The sequence below is a fragment of the Aulonocara stuartgranti genome (genome assembly GCF_965226115.1).
Source record: "Aulonocara stuartgranti genome assembly, chromosome: 20".
NCBI classification, from domain to species: Eukaryota; Metazoa; Chordata; class Actinopteri; order Cichliformes; family Cichlidae; genus Aulonocara; species Aulonocara stuartgranti.
The window spans coordinates 4,415,858-4,438,821 of NC_138956.1; the positions used below are offsets into that span (position 1 = coordinate 4,415,858).

General features: G+C 40.4%; 3 protein-coding genes across 4 annotated transcripts; 1 reads left to right on the plus strand and 2 right to left on the minus strand.

The window, feature by feature from the left end:
* Positions 1-107: 107 nt before the first annotated feature.
* On the minus strand, positions 108-11,352 carry eps8l3b (EPS8 signaling adaptor L3b). Of its 2 annotated transcripts, none has more exons than XM_082518804.1 (20): positions 11,025-11,352; positions 10,217-10,315; positions 9,849-9,961; positions 9,699-9,763; positions 9,439-9,597; positions 7,467-7,616; positions 7,297-7,382; positions 7,060-7,184; positions 6,742-6,863; positions 6,509-6,641; positions 6,319-6,404; positions 6,113-6,187; positions 5,131-5,276; positions 3,894-4,065; positions 3,427-3,470; positions 3,209-3,302; positions 2,486-2,602; positions 1,490-1,578; positions 1,262-1,394; positions 108-1,181 (listed from the first exon to the last, which is right to left on the minus strand). In XM_082518804.1, exons 2-20 carry the CDS (start codon positions 10,252-10,254, stop codon positions 1,140-1,142), a joined length of 1,989 nt encoding a protein of 662 aa, XP_082374930.1. In that variant the 5' UTR covers positions 10,255-10,315; positions 11,025-11,352; the 3' UTR covers positions 108-1,139. The 2 variants fall into 2 exon arrangements, with proteins under 2 accessions (XP_082374930.1, XP_082374929.1); XM_082518803.1 differs by having other exon boundaries at positions 1,490-1,590.
* Positions 11,353-11,432: 80 nt separating this feature from the next.
* On the minus strand, positions 11,433-16,566 carry atp5pb (ATP synthase peripheral stalk-membrane subunit b). The gene is made up of 7 exons (XM_082518806.1): positions 16,422-16,566; positions 15,811-15,847; positions 15,568-15,713; positions 14,873-15,036; positions 14,568-14,693; positions 12,088-12,267; positions 11,433-11,691 (listed from the first exon to the last, which is right to left on the minus strand). The coding sequence occupies exons 1-7, from the start codon at positions 16,447-16,449 to the stop codon at positions 11,614-11,616; spliced, it is 759 nt and encodes a 252-aa protein (XP_082374932.1). The 5' UTR covers positions 16,450-16,566; the 3' UTR covers positions 11,433-11,613.
* A 397-nt stretch (positions 16,567-16,963) lies between these two features.
* Positions 16,964-22,740, plus strand: traf3ip3 (TRAF3 interacting protein 3). The gene is made up of 14 exons (XM_082518805.1): positions 16,964-17,243; positions 17,820-18,230; positions 18,338-18,482; positions 18,567-18,684; positions 18,786-18,813; positions 19,048-19,077; positions 19,572-19,667; positions 20,301-20,372; positions 20,620-20,760; positions 20,941-21,078; positions 21,169-21,304; positions 21,388-21,533; positions 21,844-21,960; positions 22,226-22,740. Exons 2-14 carry the CDS (start codon positions 17,853-17,855, stop codon positions 22,424-22,426), a joined length of 1,746 nt encoding a protein of 581 aa, XP_082374931.1. The 5' UTR covers positions 16,964-17,243; positions 17,820-17,852; the 3' UTR covers positions 22,427-22,740.
* The last annotated feature ends 224 nt before the right edge of the window (positions 22,741-22,964 follow it).

Consider the following 22,964-nt stretch of genomic DNA (forward strand, 5'->3'; position numbering starts at 1 on the left):
TCAGTTTTTTCACAACAAAACACACGATTGTTTCTCATGTTTTTGTTGATCACACACGACACAGTCAATGAGGCAAATGCTGGATGAAGCCATTGTTTACATACGTACTCGTTTTATTTCATCAGGAAAAACTATACAAAGTCGAAATTACTGGAAGCACAAAAAAGCAAGATTACGGTATAAACTAGTATTTGAGTAACTGACAATTAATTGCTGTCATTGATACGTTTTATATATATATATATATATATAGACGCTTCCTTTGAAAGTGGCAAACTCGTATACCTCAGGCAGCAGCTGTGCTTACTGGTCAGGAAATAACTGAATAAATTGGTCCATCATTTTGTAAGTAGCTGTGATCTGACTTTATGCTGCACAGTACGAGTCTGTGAACAGCAGGGTGCAGTGAAAGCAAATAGTATCCTCACTGAAGAGCTGTGCAGCTCATTTAACAGTTTGATGTGGATGAAAGTTACTTCTTGGCTTTTTTTGGTTTGTTTTTTGGGTGAATAGTAGCAGAAAATTGTTGACTGACTGTTTTACCAGTTAAATTCTTTTCATGCCAAGCTGCAGCAGTAGAAAATGCTTAATTAAAATAATAGTAATTTAATACAGCGTTCTATTAAGGAAGATAACCACCAAAAACAATGTTTTTAATCCTGCAAATATATTAATGTTGCATTGTTTTAATCAGCAGGCTCATCATGGGCTAAATTCTCCATAGCATTGTCCAGTTTCCTGAAAAGACAACTCCAAACCGTTCTTCATTTGTGTCCACAAGCATTTTTTCCAGTCCACTTTGGACTTGTTGCTAGGCAAACAGTAACCACACAGATGCAGAATGATGTCACCGGTTTAGATAACAGTTATCAGATAATCCCCCCTGTCTCTGACATCCACCTTTGCGTCTGAGTACTGTTCCCACCACTCCATCAATGGACTTTTACCATTGATGGCGAGTACTGCGCATGTTCATTGAAAATTAAAATCTTCGAGTTTGCCACTTCAAACAGCAAATCAACATTTGTTACAGTTTAATTTATGGAAAAGCAGCGAAATCAATTCAGACAGTTTAAATTCAACACCCTTAATTGCACACATGAGAAACATCTGAAGGGCCGGCGCAGTGACGCAGGTCGTTAGTAGCGGCCGTTGTACATGCCTGACGGTTCACTGGCCAGCTGCAGGAAACAGGATAAATTATTACTTACATGCTAACATTTAACTGTGAGTGTGTGCGTATTATAACAAATTTACTTACTGCAATGGCTGACTTAACAGCCTGCAGCTGGAAGAAGACTTTGCCCCCCTCCTCTGGACACACAGTCCTTATTTCTTGTTTATTCATTCCCAGAAGCTGTTGTCCACTCAGCACCCCGAGGCTCCTGACAGTGCTGTACAAGAGAAGAAATAAAATGACATTAAATGCAAGTGTTATATAGATTGCAAACATGAACTTGTCTGTTACTCCGTGGAGAATGCCACTCACATTTTGGAGAAGCCTTTGTACTCAAGCCAGGCTTGCACCTCTGCAGGTGAGGAGGACCTGTCCAGGGTGACAGGGCCGCGAGGATCTCGCTGGAAGGAAGACTGAAATATCAAATGTGAAGGCTGTTTATGAGCAAACATATTTATTTATGTACACGCTTATGAATATGCCCAATCTGAACGCAAGGCACAAAGTATTTTTGACATGAGGCTTTCTGGTTTCTGATTGGCGGGTAGTGTTTAAACAATGATGGAAAACCACATTGCTCGATTTCTAGGGAAGCTCAGATCATTTAATGTTTGCAGCAACATGTTGGAGATCCTTTCGAGTGCCATCTGTTTTGCCGTTATCTGGTGGGTGGGGCAGCATCAGTGCCAGAGATGCCAGCAGGATCAACAAACTAATCCAGAAGGCCGGAAGCATCATTGGTCAGAATGTGGAGGCGTTTGAGTCCGTTAGCGTCAGAGGTCACTGAACAAACTGCTCTCCATCATGGACAACTCATCACACCCACTCCACTCCACACTCAAGAGGCAGCAGAGCTCCTTCTCCCTCAGACCTTTTTAACTGACTTAATTTGACTTTTTTTGTTGTTTATCACTGTAGTAAATTTATTAATTCCTGCACTATCTCATAGTGTAAGGCCCTTACCAGCCGCCTGTCGCACTTTTATTTTTAACTGTGTTGTTTATTGTAGACTGTAACATTTCTACTCTTTATTATGCTGCTGTAAGAAATCAGTTTCCCTTGTGGAATCAATAAAGTATCTGTCTGTCTATTTGAGCAGCTGTTTGACTGCAAGCAAGTAAACAGTGTGGAGATTCAAAGAGTAAAAGCATTTGCCAAAATCTTGAAACCACATGACATTAAACTTCTTCCACATTTAACATTCATCCCAATTCGTAAGAAAAGAAAAGCAGAACAGTTATGATAAGTCGTCCTGCTGGAAACAGATAATTGTTGATGGGTTCCCAGGTTGCTTGCGGCTCAGCTCACCGGTAGGTCGTCCACGGGTTCGGGGTTCCCTAACGACTCCAAAACATTCAGAGGAATATGTCCTTCCTGGTTACGCGCGTTACGAACAAGCCACCACTGCTTTGCTTTCTGGATCACCTGTGAAAGATCCAAATCCAAATATCTCAAATACTTTGGATTTTGGCAATGAAACTCCAAGTTTAAAGAAATATTAATCTTATCTGTCAGTCATTCTGTGCTGCAGCTGCAGTGTTTGCTAGAGTTATTTCAGATTCTAGTTTTGCATTTTAATTTCCTCTATAAGGTTCACAATAGTTACAATACTGGTTGGAAAATATGTGACAGTGGCTGAAAGGCTGGAAGGAATTGAAAAGATCTGCAGTTCCCCTTTTTCTTCTTTTGGAGCTGGAAAAAGTTATCTACAACACATTTTAAATTTAAGTTTTATTTAAGTTTGCAATGCCCCAAATTACTGTTGCATTACATTGATAATGATACCTGATAATCCAGATCCCCTCAGAGTGATGGTATATCCCTAAAACAAAATCCTCATCCAGTTCCCGGTAAATGAAGGTTTGCTTTTTACTCTGTTTTCTTAAATTTCAATGATGTAAAACAGTCTACATCAGATAAACACTACAGATCCTGCTTTTATTTAAAGCTAGAGACAATTCTTATACTGTGTTGGAAAAGGTAAGAATAAATCTTGTATTTGCAGTTGTTGAATAATATTTGTGATCTCACCTCAACCACCTCACCCTTCATAACACTCAGCTCTTGGTTGTTTCTGGCCATGAAGTTGTAAATGACACGCATGCTCTGGGGTGGTTCATTGGAGCTGAAAGAGCAGCAGACGAAATACACTTCGTATTGGCAGTGCATAAAATTGGAGGAAAAAGTGTTGGGTATACTGAAGAAATGTGATCATTAAGCCATATTTACTGCTGTGTAACAACACTTACGGTGCTGGTGGAGGTGATGGACCCCATGGATTGTTGCCCATAAACTGTAAAAGTCATAAAATACACCAGGATTAACTGAAAAACCTCTTGATGATGGCCTCATTGGCGATATTGTTTTTCTGTTGCCATGAAAATCTAGATTTAAAGGTGCTGAGTGCCAGATGGCAGCAGTGACTACAATTCATACAACCACTTAGTGGAGATTGTGCAGTTGGTTTAGGAGACAAACTCAGGTAAGCAAAACAACAGTTCAAAGCAATCTGCTAATCTTCCAGGCTATAAACACATTACCAAACCAATTCCTAAAGCAGATGGAGCTACAGCATAACAATTAAGCATCAGCACGGAAACAAAAAGTTTTAAAGGGCATGACTGCTGCAATACTTTGAGTTCACACCCAGGTATGCTACACTGTTTGATGAGCTTCTTTGTTAAGGATGAACCAGGGGGTCATAATAAGTTCGTACCTCGTCTGGCTGCCGCAGCGTCGGTCGGCCTGGGAAGCGTTGGCTGTTGCTTCTGCTCATTGGACCGTTCTGAAAAGGCGACGGGGATGGTAGAGGAGGGGGCGGAGGGGGCTGCCAGCCATCATAGAACTCTGGGATGTAATCTGGGACGTTATCGTCCGGCCATCGAGACCTGCAAGTGAAACAGAGGGCAGGAATTATAAAATGCACAACTTCATCCATGAAAATAACACTTATACAACCTGGTAAAAAAAAAAAAAAAAGTTGCACAAGCTACTTTTTGATACAGGGCTTATTTATTTTATTTTTATTAACCATCTGTTTAAAATTTTAAATAAATCTGCTAGACAACTCTGTCATTTGTCAGCCAGTTTCAACTGAACCGGGCCTCTCAAACATGTTTGTGCTGTTGGTGCCTTTTAAATAATTTTCATTACAATTAGCTGACAAATGAATTTGATAACTTAAAAAAAAAAAGTGCAATACTTTCTTGGCCAAGTATGGTCGCTTTTAGCTCCATCAACAACTGTAAAGCTCAAATCCATGTTTTAAAATACAGCTTCATGAATGCAAGGTTCTTTTTTTATACTGTGTTCTCCTTGTTTACCATAATATAAAATTATTTATATTATTTATTACTCATTTATTCATAGTGCATAAATCAGCAGTAAATAAATAAATAATAGAGAACCTTTGGGTTGTGTGTGAGGCATTTGGCTAAGTGTAGTCAGACTAATAGTAATCTTTAAATATTTGTGAACCATTTCTCATTTGTAATAAAAGTCAAGCCTGTGGTTAAAAAACTGGTAAACAAGTTGCACAACAATCCCTCAAGTCTTTCGCTGTAAATGTTAAAGAGGTTGTTGAACTTTGAACATGATTCTCAGCTGCAGGTGTCCTTCCAGATGAGCATAAACACAGAGTCTGAGTTTATTTTCACAACTTAGCAACCGTAAAGCTCTTCTGACTAAAAATGAATCCATGAGTCATTCAGAAAACAAGGAATGGTTCTTTCTTAGTATTTCTATGTTTTACATTGATTATTCCAAATTAAACACTTTTTGCACACAGGAATCAATTTGAATACAGCACATGCAAACAGACACGGCCCACAACAAGTTAGGGCGTGCCAAGGAAGGTATAAATGTAGTTAAAGTTAAAGGGCTATATATGAGAACGTTCAAAGCTTGATAAAAAGACTAGTAAAAGTGTTAGAGGACTGTTAAAGCTGCCTCACCTGGAGATGTTCCAACACTCTCCCAGAAACATCCACAGCTGGTTCTCCTCCGGGGTGACATTTTGCTTTAGCAGGCCTATAGCGGGGTCTGTCAGCAAGGGGGAGATCACATTGGGAGGCAGGTCAAACGGATAGTGATGAACTGTCTGTTGGAAAAAAGAAAGAATCTAGTTATAACCAAACAAGCACTATGACTTATCAGTGTTGGGCAAGTTACTTTGAAAAAGTAATTAATTATAGTTACTAGTTACTTCTTCAAAAAAGTAACTGAGTTAGTAACTGAGTTACAAGCTTCTAAAAGTAATTAATTACTTGAAAAGTAACTATTGCGTTACTTTAAAAAAAAAGTTTAACCCTCTGGGGTCCAGGGTATAATTGGCCATTTTTTACTACTTTTGATTTTCCCTCCACATTTCACCTTTAAAAACTATTTACTTTGCCTTGTTTGGTATCATTCTTTTCAGCGCAAACTCACGTGTCTGAATTTACAGTCATGTTTTTATTTTGACAGACTGTATTAACACAATTGATCTAAACTCAGTCAGAAAACATAAAATCTGAGTAGAAAAAGTGATTTTTTTACTGTAACAACCACAAACATGTCTATTGAATCATATTTCAAACTTTCATAACTTTAAATCCAATTGTCAATTTTAAAATCCTATGCACAGGTTTTGCAAACAACAAAGTTATTTGCAGCCATTTACCTTTTTTTAAAATAACCATTTCAAACTATTTACAGAACCATCAGCTGTTCTGCATTCAATAAGATGCCACACAAATTCTTTGTGCCACTCCAAAAAAGTAATTTCTGTCCACTATAAAGGAGAACATCACAACCTGATACCTGCAGGTCTGACAGCAGCAGGTGTATCACTCCTGTTTCTACCTGGAGACAGAAGTCGCCTCATTGTTCTGACACACGCCGTTATTCCCATCACTGTGCATAATATAGCAGCAGTCGTAGCAGTAGTGAGCTTACCATGTTTAAAATTGAGAAGAGCACGTGGACAAACTCAGGAGCAGAAGGATTGACCAGTATGCCGTCCAGTTGGGCCTGTAATATGATAACGACTCTTTCAGTCACACACCAGTGCTTTTAGTCACAACTGTAAGCATTTAGACAAGTTTGTTGTAAAACTCCTCACGTTAGTTTGTAATGTGCAGAGACTGAACTGAAGGACTTACCAGCAGATTGAATCCATATTTGACTTTCTGAAGAAAGAAGGCATATTCATCCAAAGAAGGCAGATTGAGGGGTGGTCCCGAGGGCTCTGATAAGCAGTCACATTAAGCACTTATTAAACTGCCTGTATCTGTAGGTTATCCTTCATAGGTTACTTGTTTGTGAAAAACATAGACTGATGAAGGCTATTACCATTTTTCTTGCTTTTCTTCTTCTTTGTCTTCTTCTTCTTGCCCATGTCCCCCTGCTGTCCAGGTGTGTTTACTGCAGCTGTAACTTTGCCCACGAAGATCTCCAGATCATTTAGAACATGGTTCAAAATGTCCTAAAAGAAAGCATCATATGAAACTCTCAAGATAAGACAGATAATTCCACAGGAAGATTCAATAATTCATAGAAAATACAGAAGTTTTCACAGCACTAACCGTGTTCCTCTGTGACCCTGTCTTATCACGGTCCATCTCTGGGTTGCTCTGCATGTCATACGGGTCTAAATGGTTCATTGGTTCTACTTGTGGACTATAGGGACGTGAGGAAGGCATATGATCTGCATTGCAACAAAGAGAGAAAAAAAATTTCAACAGAAGCTGGTGTGACTTAAACTCGGAATACTAAAAATACTGAGTTTATTTCTTATTTGCAGAGAAGAAATGTAAAAAGTGAATTTCAGTCGCAGTGAATTCATTAAATAAATTGAATTTCTCTTGGATAATAATGATAATTTCTTTATGTTTCTACTGTACCCGGCTCTCGCCACGATGGGGCCATGAAGTCTGGGGTTGGAGCTCTCCACTCTTCCTGCATAAAGGGGGGCGCAGTCTGACGGAAACTTCCCAGCCTATGTTGTGTCATGGGTTCAAATTCATTCCTGGAAAGAAATGATTAATGAATGTACTGTACTTTCCACATTTGTCCTTCCTGCTTCCCTGTAATTAAATCTTACCCATGTTTTAGGTTTTTCGTTTTTTTTAACACCCTACCTGACATCCGGAGGCTCTCTGTGTTGGTCCAGATTACCACCTCCTCTTTGGACTGCCTTATCTAGGTCGCTCTTGATCAGATCGGCCTGATAGAGCAAACGGGAAGAAAAATCGACATTACAATTATCATCAGATCTCTGGCGACTTTGAGGAGGTCAAAGTTAACTCACCCCAGTCTCCTCACACTGGAACATGAAGCACCGGCGGTTGCGTTTGCTGCGTTCCTGCACAGTTATCGCCAGCAGAGAGTTGAAGTCGCAGCTGTCCAGCACAGCTTTGATTTGCACGATACAGCTCAAAGGTACCAAGTCCAGTTCTGTCTGTCAAAATCAGATTGATCGAACGTTAATAGCCAACACTGAAAGTCTTTAAAAAGAGGGAAAAGGGGAATTTTAAAAATGGTCTGGCATTTTATTTTGCTCATACATATTTTACATGTTTTTCAGATGTTTCCATTTCATAATTAGAGAATTTTTCTCACACACAGCTTAGCGCTTTAAACAGTTATGGTTGTGTAACGGTTTTGCTTCACCTGGTTGCACTTTTATATACTCTTTGGTGTGGGAAATGTTACTGCTACAGCACAGAATTATATTTAGTTTTGTTGAAGAAAGTGACCTTAATCTCAAACCCATCAGGACCCTTTGGGATGAAGTGGAACAATAACATTAAATAGTGGCCTCAAATCCCAAACTTACATAATTTTACTAACAAACTGAGACAATGAAGTAACATTACTATACCATTTCACTTCCTGCACAGACAAGTTTGCATTATTGCTGCTGTATATCAATCACCACAGCAGATTTTAAATCAATAAAGTCGTGATTGAAGTGCAGACTTTCCGCTTTAATTCGAGAGGTTTAATAAAAGTGCTGCATAAAATATTTAGGAATTACAGACACACAGTGCCCCATGTGGAGAGGCCCAAAGTTAATTGGACAGCTAACAGGTGAGGCCTGCTCCCATGTTAGTTAATGACAAATGAAGCAGACTTAATATCTCAAGTTAATTCAAAGGGATGAATTTGTGTTTTATAGCTTTTCACTGTCATTTTAATTATGAGTCAATGTAAATGTAGGAAGCCATCATTAAGATCACAAAACAAAGTAAACCAATAATCAGAGACAGCAACAACTTTAGTAGTGGCCACAACAATCTGGTTTAGCATCGGTTAATTGATGTCTTAATTATTTTAGCATCCGTTCGCTTCCGCTTATCCTTTTCAGGGTCGCGGGGGGCGCTGGAGCCTATCCCAGCTGTCATAGGGCGAGAGGCGGGGTACACCCTGGACAGGTCGCCAGTCTGTCGCAGGGCCAACACACAGGGACAGACAACCATTCGCACTCACATTCACTCGCACATTCACACCTAGTGGCAATTTGGATTATCCAATTACCCCACAAGTTAGGCATACAAAACCACTGGTTATATTTAAGAACGGGAAGGTCAGATTAAACGTTGCCAGAAAACATCTTAGAGAGCTTGCACAGCTCTGAAAAATCTTTGGAATGATGGAACAGAGAAAAACAGAGAAATAGCTTGTGATCGAAACATAACACATCTGTTAAACACAATGGAGGCAATGCTATGGCGTGAACATGTATGGATGCCAGTGGATCCCTCACCAATAGACTAGTGTTTATTGATGATGTGACTGCTGATGGAAGTATCAGGATGGACTGTGAAGTGCTTTCTGCTCAGATTCAGCCAAATGCTGCAAAACTGTTAATTGGACAGCACTTCACAGTGCAAATGGACCCAAAGCAAACCAAGAGAGGAAAATAAATAATATTCTTTACTTCAACCAACCAGCTTTTCAGTCACTAAAGACAAAACTGAAGGCAGAGACCCACAAACAAGCAGCAGCTGAAGGTGAAACACAGCGTTTGATGATGTCCATGAGTTCTACACGTTAGGGAATCACCTGTCCATATATATATATATATATATATATATGTCAATAATATCAGTGCAATTTTTTTAAACCCCCTGAATTAAAACTGAAAATCCTCACTTCAGTCACATTTTGAGGGTTTCAAATCCACTGTGGTGGTGTGCTGACTCAAAACTCTGTCCAACAATCATACTATAATGTCCGTTCCAGACATTTCATTGTTCTTCTAGAAGTGATGAACCTACTTTGGTCTCAATGTCATTGAGCAGAAGATATGGTCCCTGAACCTCCATGATCATATCCTGATGCCACAGACGACCTTTGGCATCCAGGTTCTTGAGCTTAGCCACGCAGTCGTCCACGGTCTTCACCTCCTGGCCATCAATCTCACAGGTGAAAAGATGCTGTGGGTTCAATTAGGAGGGTCAGTGATGATGAGAGCTAAATGTTGTGCTGTTAGTAATGTGTATGTGTCCATGATGATGTAGAGTTTATACTCATTTACCTCCACTCTGACATTGATGCTGTCAGGATTTTTGCTCAGTGTCTCCGAGTACTCCTTTCTCTGTACTGATGTAAAGAACATTCGATTTTGTGCAATATCATCATAAAATATGTATACCTAGATATGAGGTGTTGTAATGCCTGGACATACTGTAAATAGATCTTCCACTGGGTCTGGTTGAGTCACTTCTCCTCAGCGGACTCTCCCTAATTTCATCTTGTTGGAAAGCCCGCCTCGGAGGGAGGTCCTCCGATGTGAAGCCCCTGAAGAAGAAGAAATGATTCCTTAACATTCAGTTTCCTTCCACCTCCATAAAATCATCTCAGTCAAAGCTCAGCGATATGAAGATAAGCTATCCGCAGTCCACAGCTCAAGTAAGCTTCAGGGTTACTATGGCACTGTGCTGTTTTATTATGTAAGGGTGTGAACGGGTATGTATCAGAAACACCGCAAATCAGCGTCTTATAGCATATTAAACATAACTAGTGAACTTGAAAAGGAAAATTAAATCAACCAACTTTGGGAAATAGGAGAAGGGGGCACTGTTCCCAAACATCTTCAGTCTACCCCGGCTTTAAACTTTAGACTGGGAGGAATCACACAGAAACCACTTGAACCTGTAAGAAACACAAAATGATTTGTTTACGTTGGAAAGTTTTCAGATTCTCACAGCTTGGAGCAAAAGATTTCTTCTTAGCACTTAGAGTTCAAATTGATTTGATAAGCAAAGAAACACTTCCTCAGTTCAGTGTGCTTTTATTGCTTCAGCATAGAAAACTACAACAAGGCTTTTCCATACAAGTGACACCACCGAGGCCTGTTTTCTTGTTATTTATAACCATGTTATCATGGGTAGTGCTATTTTTTCCATTAAAAATTAAACACAGATTAAATATAAATATACGCAGAGTTACTAATCAAGCAAGTAGAGGTTAATATAAAGTAAATCAATTACAAGAACTGCTTTAAGTCCAAGGACTAAATTAGCAAACAGTCTCAATAATAATTTATCTTGAAGACTCATGAATACACAAACCAGCCTCGGTGTTTGTGTTAGATATTGGTATAAGTGACAGGTTGTTATTACGGCTACATACACATTTTCTAAACACATCGAGTGGTTAAGACTAGTTTATTTGGTTATGTATATTTAAGCTATGACTGAAGGTGATGAGCTTTCATGGCAACAAGTACACACTTTCTGTAAAAGCAACGTCACATTTCAGAGCAGGACACAGTGCTGTTCTCAGCAGCTTTTTCCTTTTTAAACCACTTCCTATATAACCTGTCACTTGACCTTCACATAACTGCTGCATGCCGTTTTACCTTGTAGCCTCAGCTCTGCTCCGGTGTCATCGTTCCCTTCTTTCAAACGAATTTGGCACCAACAGGTCTCATAGCGGGTGTGTTCCTCACAAACAGCTTCAAGAAAAATTTCCTTAACTTCCTCGTGAAAGCAGCAGGATCAAAGTGCAACTACGTGATGGGAGTGACAGATCGCAAGGGCCGGCCCAATTTGTCACTTGAGGATAAGTATTTGAAGCATGGAAAAAAGGTAGTGGCACATTATGAGGCCAAAGGTTTTGAAATTATTCATAGCAGCATTTCCTCCTCTTCCTACAGGGGGATCAAAGGTCTCAAGTGTTCCTATTCTTGTGCCACTATCCATGGATATAAAACTGTGATGTCACTCACAAAATAGAGCAAACTCTGAATAAGAAAGACACAACCAGCTGAAGATGATAAGAGAACCATTTATTTTATCATCTGCTGACGTGTAAATACTGTACACACCCATAACGCTGACAGAGACAATCTATAAAGAAAGAATAGTTTATTCTGCAAAGAAAGGTGATGTCTCGTCTTCGGGCGATGAGTCCGGGACTAGAGGAGGCTTCTGTAGAGCGATGACAGTTTAGGCTGTAGCTTTGGCCTGAGTGGCCTTGGCCAACACCTTCAGGTCTGTGATGCACTTGGCAATGCTCTCCTTCTCCTAACAAAACAAAACAAAAAAAGATATTAAAACTCTGAAACATACAAGGAGTTGGTCTAGAAGTGAATTGATTAGACAGTAAAAATACATATGCATATAACAAATTAGAGAAAAAACATTGACATTTTTTAAATCTTCCACCAAGACTTTTTCTGCCAACACGAGCTTTGCCGATATAAAACAAACACAAGCAAATCAGTAAACATGAAATATCTGACAAACTAAACCATCACGGCCCAAATATGAGACTTTTATTTTTAAATCCTTAAAGATTTCTGTTGTTTGGTTTTTTTGACATTTCATGAAAAATAAATAAAAAGGTTTTCTTTAATAACTTTTATTTATTGGATGTCAGCACCCTAAGCTAGAAAAGAAATAAGAAAAATAAAGACTGACCTGCTGGGGTGTGATGCTGCTGATGACGCTCTTCTCCACCCAGTTAATCATGTGCTCTTGCTCCAGCCTACGGTTGAGGTCCTGCAGCGCAATCTGATAGTCCAAGCGCCTCTTCACCTCATTGGTCACCATATGTAGCCTCTCCCTGTAGTTGGTCTCCAACAGCATGGCCACGTTGTTCTGAGAGGAAAACAGAAGATAGGAATGTTTAACTGTAACAGCTTTAATGTGAAATTCCAGCTCTAGGGATACTTTTTCAAAATAATTAAAAAAAAAAACTTTTAACAAAAGATATAACTGAAGTAAAAAAATGTGTTTTCAGTCAGGACATGTTCAGACATAGACTTCAATCATGTAGTGCTGTGTCCCAAACAAATTAGGGCTGTGACATTTGTAATGCATTTATATACAGACTAAAGAATTAAATTCATTCTATTGTGACATCTATACAAGATAGTTTAGCTATATATGTTAAAATGGTACTGTCAGTCCGAAATCTGGCAACATTTGTATACCGAGTTTATTTTGAGTGGAAATTCTCCATTTGTGTGAGAATGAGCACCATCATGTGGTTGGATTCAACAAGTTACACATTTTCTTTTCACAGACTACTCCTGGAGGAGGCAAACAAATAAATAAATAAATAAATATGCTGAAAAATTGTTTAAAATTAGATAAATATTAGGCTAGGCCCAGGACTAACGGTTACTGTTGATTTACCGGTCAGTCCATGTTCCTACACCCACCCGTGGCTAATAGATTTGGACAGTGACTGAAAGAATGAGCGTCCTCTGAAGGGTGGCTGGATTCTCTCAGAGATAGGGTGATGAGCTCAGTCACTCAGGAGGGAGCAGAAATGCTACTCCACTACATCATAAGGAACCAACTTAGATTCAGGCATGTGACTAGAACGCCTGCTGGACCTTCCTAAGTGAGGTGTTTCAAGCATGTCCGGCAGGGAGGAGGCTCCAGGAAAGACCCAAGACACATCGGAGAGATGTCTCTCAAAGAGTTTGGACACATCTCACCATCCTACCAGATGAGCTAGAAGAGGAAGTCTGGGCATCTCTGTCAGACTGCTGCCCCCACATCCCAAAACTGAATAAGCGGCAGAAAATGGATGGATGGAATAATAAGCCAGGAATGGCCTCAAATTATTTTTCCTTTTGTTGCCAAATTAATTACACTAAAATTGCATGAGAGAACGAGTCTAACCTACATATTATTCAGCATATTTCAAACAGTGGTATCATTAAACTGAAAAATGTCATTTTGAAAGTACCCAGTTATTATCAACACTGGTATAGCCACCCAGAGTGATGAGCAACTCACATTAACAAAAAAATAAGTCTCGCCACAGACCGTTTGGTTCCCACAGAGTACTGTGGGGTACACTACAAAGCAAGTTCAACACAGCCAGGCCGTCATTGTGTTAGCTTGCTTGATAAAACCTAAAACCCAGTCGCAGATAATTGGTATCAACTCTTTGTTAACCCAGGTTTTCAGCTTCAGGATCAACATGCGCTCACAAACGGGTGTTTACTTCAGCCACAATAAATCCATCTGAGCACTGCCTACTTCAATCAGAGAAATTATCAGAGAAACTGATGGAAAGAAATTTTTTAAACTGACATTGAAAAGAAAATGGAGCACTGTATAATAAGACGAGAGTAATGTTACAAATGACCATTAGTCATGTGTCAAGCCACGATCATCAAGTTCACCAAGGATCAAAAAATAAATAAATATTGATGTAATCATTTATTTTATCACTAGGCGTAGTCTCTGTTGTAGACACTGGCAGATTAAAGCCTCTTTACCCATTAGTACTTGTCTAGTACCACCTATATGCACCGTGTTGTTATTGCAACACGGCTAAACGTCCCGTGACATCATTTGTACGCAACACGAACGCCACAACAAAGGTGTACGTCAAAGTGATGTGATACCTGCTGCTTGGTCAGTGGCTTTTCGTCAGAGTCGGGGAACCCGGCATTGGTTTTTGTAGCCATTTCCCTTGCAGAGTTTCAAAGATGACAGTTTTGATTTTTGTAGGTACTAAGGACTAATGGTCCCGGTATCAGGTACTATGACCTAATGGAAAAACCCTAAAAAACGCACTGAGCCAAGCCGGCGTGAGTAGGTACTAATGGAAAAGTTGCTGCACGGTGTACTTGTTTATGGATTTGCCTAAGAAGCAGAATCTCCCTGGTTTGATCCCAGTAGGAGAGATTTCACTTCAAATTGTATCAGAAACGGCATCAGGTGTAAAAATATCTGCTAAATCAAACATACAGAGCTACCAGCTGTGGTGACTGCTTAGGGCTAATGTGTTAACCACTACACTACAGACCCACACAAGGTTATAATTCTTCTGCTCTTGGAGCTGAAGGTGGCAGCTGTCAAAATGATGTTAACTGGAATACTTAAGTTAAGATACTGGAATATAAAAACAGAAATGAAAGGATGGTGATGCTTACCCTCTTGGCATCAAAGAGCATCGCCCTTCCTTCTACTCGCCACTGCTCCTTCTTCTCATCCTCAGTGGCTTGAACCAAGCTGGACATGGCGACGTCCTTCACCTCCTGAGCCTTGGCCACTTTTTCCTGAAGACAAAAGCAGCAGAAAATATTGGGGTCATTGGAAAGGTCGTGCACAAGAGAAAAGTCCTTTGGTACAGTACTCTCTCCACTGTGTCCAAACAAAATAAATAAATAAAACTTGACAAAAGGGACATGAAACCACAAAAAAAAGAAAGAAAGAAAAGCAGTGGTTATCAGCCTACCTCGTTCAGTTTGTCAGCAAAAGCTCCAACACTTGGCCCAAATTTCTTCACACCATAGATGATCACAGCTCCTATGGAGGCTGCAGCGAATGTCTCATGGTTGATGACATAGATTTCCTTAGAAAGCATGTACAGGAGGAGGCCAGCACCCAGCATGTAGGGTCCTATTGAGAGAGGAGGGGAAATACAAAGTAAAAGTGAGATGTGTAACTACCATTGCACTTAAGACCTTTGGAGACTGTTGATATATTTAAACAGAATCTTAAGAACCATCTATGAAAAAAGTTTAATTGTTAGACTTATTTTTCACTTTTGTTCTTACTTGCTTTTGATTAGCTTATTCATTTCTTTTTGTAAAGGTATGAAGAAAAAAAAACATTCACGCTGCAGGTTTTTTTTTTTAAACAAATACTTATTGTGAATGCATTCACAAAAACAGGAGTTTTCAAAAGTTCTGTTTCTGTCAAATGAAGCACGTTCACCAATCATCTGGATGCTTTCAGTGGAAGCAAATTGCTGTTTGCTCATAATCACATACCAGTCTTTAAGTAGTCCTTGCAAAAAAGAGAAGTTGAAGAATCCAGTTGATTCAGAGAAAATACTGTGTCCACACAATCAATTTTCTGTGACTTTTCACTTTCTTTAAGACGACATATGAATAATATTAAATGATCATTTTTGATTAAAGACTACACCTGTTACTCCAGTTTTGGGGTACAGCAGCTGGAATAACTCCTCTGGGATGAAGCCATGGCGGACCTTCCCTCCCTTCTCTGGCAGAGGGGGCACCGGAGCAAGACTCTGGGATGATGTGTGCAGACAGCGAGATGCATGGACCACACTGAGGGAGAAAACCACGATTACTAAGCATTTCTTTCTGATATGTTATTGAATATTGGTATTAAAACACACACATTCAACACTACAATGAAACATACCCAGCTCCAATGGGGCCACTGCTTTTCAGGGCACTAGCTGAAACCCACAAAAAAGTACAAGTGTTAATTACTGTTTTCTCAATAAACACCATTAACAACAAACTTCTGAAAACATTAACGGTGTAAGCAGTCCAACACAGAACTATAACACTTAGTGTTGGTAGCTATTTGATGGGCTTCGGGCGATCAGTTTGTGAGGTCATCAAAATTAACACAAACTTTTCCATAAAACATCGCAGAAAGGGCAGAAAGCCGACCGATGCTAGCTGTCAATAAGGTGACATTTAGGCGTGCAGAGCTAACGTTAGCTAACGTAGCGTCGATTAACTTGCCTGTGACCAAATAATTAAAACAACAAAATACAGAAACACTGAAATATCCAGGATTACCTTTGATAACGTCTGATATAAATCTGCAGCCAATAAAATTGCTACCATTTCCGAGGAGCTTGAAGCTATGCTGACAGTTAGCATTAGCATGTCTCATTCAATGTGCGGCCTTCACTTTACCCTTCAGCTCACTTTAAACTTTCCTGCCTCCTGCTTGACAGTCTGCTGGCACCAGCAGTAAGTGGCCTTTATTGTCATTTTAAAAGCTGTTCTGATGCATACCTGAGACAAAAACGAGCCTGGACAGCATGTCTGAAGGATGAAGTACCAAGTTCCTACAACACCGGGGCACTCTTGTTTCGGCCTCTCTGTGCCCTTCTCTGCAAAGAGCCGTAAGGATGGCGGACACAGGAGAAATCCTCGTGAAACAACGCGAGAGTACAGAAGCGCTTGTGGAGTCAACGCCCTCTAGTGGGCACTGCGTGCAAAGACACACGCACACACTGCCCTGAAATTGGAAATGGATTAATAGAAGTGATTAAGGAGTTAATGCAGAGAATTTGGGGTCATTTTTTATGATAAGATCAAGTTTTCTGGATCAATTCATCTTGAAAGGTTGCTGACTTTAAACAAAAACGGCACCACACAGAATATGAAGCCAAACTGCTATTTAGTGTTATTGTTATGTAAGTTAACTGTTACATACACACAAGCATGCACAAGAAAACTAACTAATGAAAGTGTTCAAGCCCACATGCATCATTTGCTAATAATAAAATTACTCATCTAATAAAGGACACACACACACCAATCTCCCAAGTGTTTTATCCCAGGCTGCACACAGGGGGAATTAGTTGTGTAGTCTGTAATCTTGAGGCCCACCCGTGTATGGCATCAGTTTTGTGTGAGTGGCTGGTGAGATAGAGGAACATATGACGCTGTGGTTCTCTTCACTTCCTGTAAAAACTATGCTCAACAGAAACAGCTACATGTGAAACACAGGCACGAAAAAAAACCCGGCACTATTTCAGAAGAGTGAGAAAATGGATGACTTATCAACAACCTCATGAAGCGCTCTCACCACTGAATGAGATGGCCCAGTAGGTAAGGCTCAACCATGGTTTCCTGCTTAATAAGCAGCAGTTTGTCCTCGCTTTATCATCTTGCAGGTGCCAGGGCCTAGTCTATCGATGAGAAGTGCTTCACCCTGTAATTAAGGGGCTTCTCCTGTAAGGTTCAGCTTCTGCATTAGTATTTCTGAGCTACTATTGCAACCGCCTCTGCTCCACACACACAGCTTTCTAAACATCAGGCACTTTTGGCAGTTTACTTTTAATGCGTATACGGCTCACATCAGTTTGCAGCATGACCTCATCATACACATAACTTTTCTTTGTTTAAGTCTCTCCAGAATAAAAATATCATAAATACTTGAAAAATTCTCATTTACACCAACCCTGGTAGGAAGCTACATTTCAGACCTTTTCTTTAAAGTAAGTAGCAGTTTGAGTTTCTTCATTTATAACCTTTAGCCATCACAATGTTTCTGCAACTTAAAAGAAAGCTGTTTTTTAGCTACTCGCAACATCACTTGATAGTACTCAGCTAATAACATGCCATGAATTTGATCTTTGTGAATGACTGTAACCAGTTTCCTGATAAGCCACGCTGTCCTCGCAGGCTTGAGGCGACATAACAGCCAGGGGAGCTGCCATGGACGCCCTGACCATCAGTGGATTCCAACTCTCGCCGGAGAAACACTTTGACCGAATATTGGACATCAGAGCAGAGAAGCGTGAGTACCTGCGAGGACGTAACAATGTGACTTCATGCCGCAGCCCTCCCAGAGACAGTACCACCTGGCAGATAAAGAAAGAACTGAAAGAGAAGAGGCAGTTGGAGTTTCTGAGGAGGAGATCGGTGAGCCCAGTGTGGCGTGAAGGCTCATCGAGAAGAAATTCTCCCTCACAGATATTTTCAATGAAGTATTACAGTTCAAGCTCAACAAACACCGAGAATGCTAAAGGATATCCGCCCATGGTTTTGACACCAAACAGCAGCATAAGCAGTGATCCAAGCACCAGCACATGGGTAAAAGATTGCATCAATTTGGCACATTTATCACCAGATCAGATTTATGTCTTCATAGGTCTGCTGTGAATAATGCCTTCCCCGTCGCTCTCCTCTCATTCCCTCAGGCCTCACTGTGGTCAGAACAGATAACAGTGATGAAGCAGGACAAAAGTCATGCAAAGAAGCAATCACCTACCTCCACGCCATCTGTGAAGGAATCAGAGCAGCACAGGGTGAAGAGTATTCATAAAAAGGACACGAGTGTAAACGGTAAAAAGAATAAATCATCGTGCCAAGCGCAAAACATCTTGACCAGGGACTGTTGAATCACGCCTTGTTTTTCTCCACATACAGCACAAAAGACAACCACAAAAACACTCATCAAAACAGAGAAGATTTACCAGAAATCATCTGTACAAACTGAAAGCATTCTTCAGAAAAAGATACTGAGAGAGACCGGCGTGCAGACAGAGTGAGTCTCATTTAATTCTAGTTTAACCTTTAAACCGCGATTTTACTGCAAAAGCATCTCTGATGTCTTCTCTCTCTGATGAGAAACTGTCCTCTGTGCAGGTCCGGACTCATCACCGTTAAAGAATCAGTAAGTTTCACAGTCCTGCTGTTTTAGAATTAGGTGACAGATTAAAAGGCGTGGGAGCACAGGCCACAGGTGAGGGCTAGGGTCGAGTCAGGTAAGCGTCACACGACATGATTAGTCGAAATAAAGTTTAGGCTAATCTGAGGGGAAATAGATGCTCTATAATCTGATGCAAAAGTTTTTTCTTTAATTATAAAGCTCTACTGTTTTTACTGTCTCTTATCTCTCTCCTAATAGGATATTCAGAAATTAGCTGACTACCTACAGGTAAGCAAACAATATTTATCCTAAAATCATCCTGTGATTCATGAATCCTTTAAGGTTTTAAAGCCTGAACGTAGGAATAGATGCCAGAAAAGTCAAATTTTTTGTGTTTAGTGGCCCTTCTGAAATAAGAAATAATAATTAGAGGTTAAAGTTGTATCATATTAGCTACATTAGGCTTATTTTTGCAATTTATTCCTTAAAACTGTAAAGTGCAATTTATTTTATTTTTGGGGGGAAGAAAAATTATCACGTTGATGATGTAGAAGTCAAAAACTCACAAAACTCACTAATCGGATATAATACGCTTGGTTTTAAACGGTTAAGCTCTCATCACATTTGATCTGTCATCACTACTGCTTTCAATATTAAGTAATACATTTATTAATGTGCTCTGATGCTACATAAGGACCCGATGACCTGTGCAGTCCAAAGCAGATGAAAACTGTCTTTGTGCGTTAGTGTAACTCTTTCTGCTGCTGCTGGGTTTCTGGCAGGAGGCTCTGTGGAGAGAAGATGTGATGAAGAAGAAGCTGGCTGAACTCCAGGAGAGCACGACAAACCTCGTGAACTCATCCAACAAAATATGGACAGTAAGGCTCTCCCTCTGTTTACACGCATCGAATAACACACATTTCGCACTTTATAAGGCCACACTGTTTTTCTTTCTGCTCTGGTGCACTGGCTGATATTACGGCTGTGTCAGGAAGGCCTGTGCAGTCTGTGGTTTGGAGCTTCCTGCTTCCGCGCAATTCTATACTGCATAGGACGAGTGCAAGCTGTCGTTCTTATACAGGAAGGGTGTGCCACTCAGTAGCTGTTAAAGGTGCTATGCATCCTCTTTACATCTCTTTTGGCTACTCTGGTTGCAATGAATGAAAGGAAAATATTGATGTTGTTTTTAGTTTTGTTTCCTCTTTAGATTTTGTTTTAGCAGCTAACCTGATCTACAGTTTATTCAGTCTCATTTATTTAGGTCTTCCACCTGTTGTTTCTCACTGAGGTATGTTATCATGAGGGGTCTTTTTTGCACTTATAACAAAGTGCGTTGTATCACACGCAGATATTGTGATCTCCCTTGAGGCTCACTGTTGCTTCGAGTTCCCCTTATGCACCTGCGTTCGGAGAAACAACGCGCTGTCACAGCTTTTTGGCACATGAACCATTAATTTTCCATCTGCAGGTTAGAGCGTGACAGTCATTCATTTCCTCTCTAACCCACACAGTCTCGCTGCAGTGAAGATCTGCTGAGAAACAAGATCAAGGCTTTGGAGGCGCAGCTGCAAGCTTGTCTGCAGGTGAGTGTAATTTAGTCTGTAAAAACCACACTAATTTTTACAATATCTTGGTGGTGATTTGTTGCTGTTGTTATTATTTATTTACTGTCCAAGAAGTCAGACATTTACTCTTTCCAGTAACTAGCCTTGCTCTGGCATTATTCTGTCACAGGGTGATAGTGTAGCATCTTAAGTGTGAGTCTCTGTGGTTTTGATCTGGATCTCACTGGGTGTTAACAACTAACTCAGCAGTGTTGTGTCCCTGCAGAAGTTTCCAAAAGATGGTGTAAAGAAGCTGGTGGTACAGATGGAAAAGCAGAGGATGGTATATGAAGAGAAGGCCTTGATTGCCCTGCAGAAGGCCACACAGGAGAAAACTGAGGCCCTCAGCAAGGCTGAGACTCTGCAGGTCAAAAATGTTTTTTTTCTCTGTTTTACCACGCAGAAAAGAAACAAATGTCACTGAGGTTTCAGTTTGTTTGCCTTTTAGTTGATAGACTCAGCATCTGGTGACCTGGAAGCAAGTTTCCTAATTTGAGTATTTGCAGATGATTTTTCTTTTTAAAAACATTACATTTTGTGTCAACAGGAAGCGCTAATTACAGCAAAGGCAGAGGCCCTGAAATGGCAAAGCCTTCATGAGGAGCTGAAGCTGAGCTCTGGAAAACTCAGGGAGAGCCAGCACCTCAGTAATGAACAGCTGCAACAGCTGCACAGCCAAGTGGAGGTATGTTAGGTTGTGACAACGTGCATGAGTGCGCGGTCAAAAGTTTAATTATAAATGTTAGAAATGTGAATTTATTTCTTGAATTATCAGCTGTGCAGAGCCAGAGAGCGTGAGCTGAGAGATGAGATGCTTTCATTGAGACAAGAAAAGCAGGACCTACAGTACAACATTTGTCTGCTGGAGGAAGACAACCAGACCCTAAGAGAAGAAATCCAGCAACTCAGAGGCAAGACATCACGTTTGGTGTTTTTTAGGATTATTGTTAAATAGTGCACATTCAATATGTTTATAATATTTTCGGTGCCCTAGATGGCGAAGAGGAGAGTCAAGACTTCATGATGCAGGAGTGTCTGGCGTCACAGGAACCTGAGCCTCGGCTGACGGTGAGGAGAGACTCTCAGCTGGAGGACCAGCTCCGCCACACTCAGGAGAAACTCCAGCTCAAAGAGAGAGAGGTAAAACATGGACATTACAGTAAACTGTAGCTCATTCACAAGTCTGACTCTTTAATCCAAGCTTGCCACACAAGGAATGTCCCAGCTAGGTGTTTCACAAAGTCACTAACAGGCGCAGGTAAAAATATTACCCCTATTATTTGTTTTTGTCTTATATACAAGGTAATCGTGTGCAGTATGTTTGCATTCCAACCACAGTGCTAACACACATGCAAGTACATTTTGAAAAGTGCCTGTCTGAGGATCACCAGCATTTAGAGTGCATTTTGAGCATTTCTGCATGTTCACGCTCTTTATTGTGTGCGTGCAGTGTGAGGAGCTGCAGGCAGAGCTGCACGCTATGGAGCAGGAGTGTCAGTCCAGCCAGGCCCGGCTGTCGCAGTGCAGAGACGAACTCCGGCAGCTCAGCCACCGCCGCAGGGGACCAGTGAGTAGAGTGTGTGTGAGATCATTTAAGGGAGACTTAATGCCCTTGCAGCACTCGAAAGCTCTCATTGCCTTTATATTATCAGCCAGTAATTAAACCACTACATAATTCTAACACTCTGCCCCACTATGCTTTTCAACACTATCAGTTTGCTTCAGCTGCCCTGCAGTAACCAGCTGAGCAGCTGCTCATGCACATGAGTTATCATTGCCTGCTGATGATTTAATATCCACCTGACTAAATTATTTCTTTTCTTCCTGTTTAGACACCGTGTGGATCCTGGTGGAAGCTGTGCTTGTTCTTCCTTTTACTCCTCACTGTAGCAGGGGTCGTAATGCTGTGGCTGTGGCATCCGCCTTTCAGGGAGCAAGTTGAGGACCTGTACTCAGACATAGAGACACGTATTGAAGATTATCTCATGAAAATGGCCTCTCCTCGACACTCGGGCTGCTTCAGACCAATATGACATTGCTCCAAATCTTGTTTTTTGTTGACGTTTTGTTGCTTTATGTCAAAATTAGATTTATATAGAATGTAATTTGTTGACATTTTTGTATTTAAAAACTCTTTCGACTTGGAACTCGGTGTTTGTGTGATGTTTGTGAGGCTGCGTCGGGTTGGTGTTGGGGACAAGTGAGCAAAAAGTTCCAGTGCAAGTAAAGAAACTCGGCAATGCTTATTTTAAATTTGCCCAAACTGTTGGAAAATGTTGCATTTTAAGAGACTGTGAGTTTAACTATGAGAACAGCGGAAAATAAAACGTGTCTTTTATACTGTAAATGACTGATTTATTTAGTCTTGAATTACTGAAACATGTCACAGCATATATAGCGTGAGATGCAGTGTGCCCCCAAGAAAGGGCAAATGTAAATCACGATACATTAAACTGATCTCAGGTCACGACCTTAAACAGTGTTTTACACTAGTATATATATATATATAATTGTTTTTTGTTCAGAGAACACACAAGATTTTTTGTATTTGGGAGGTTTGAGAGAGAAGAG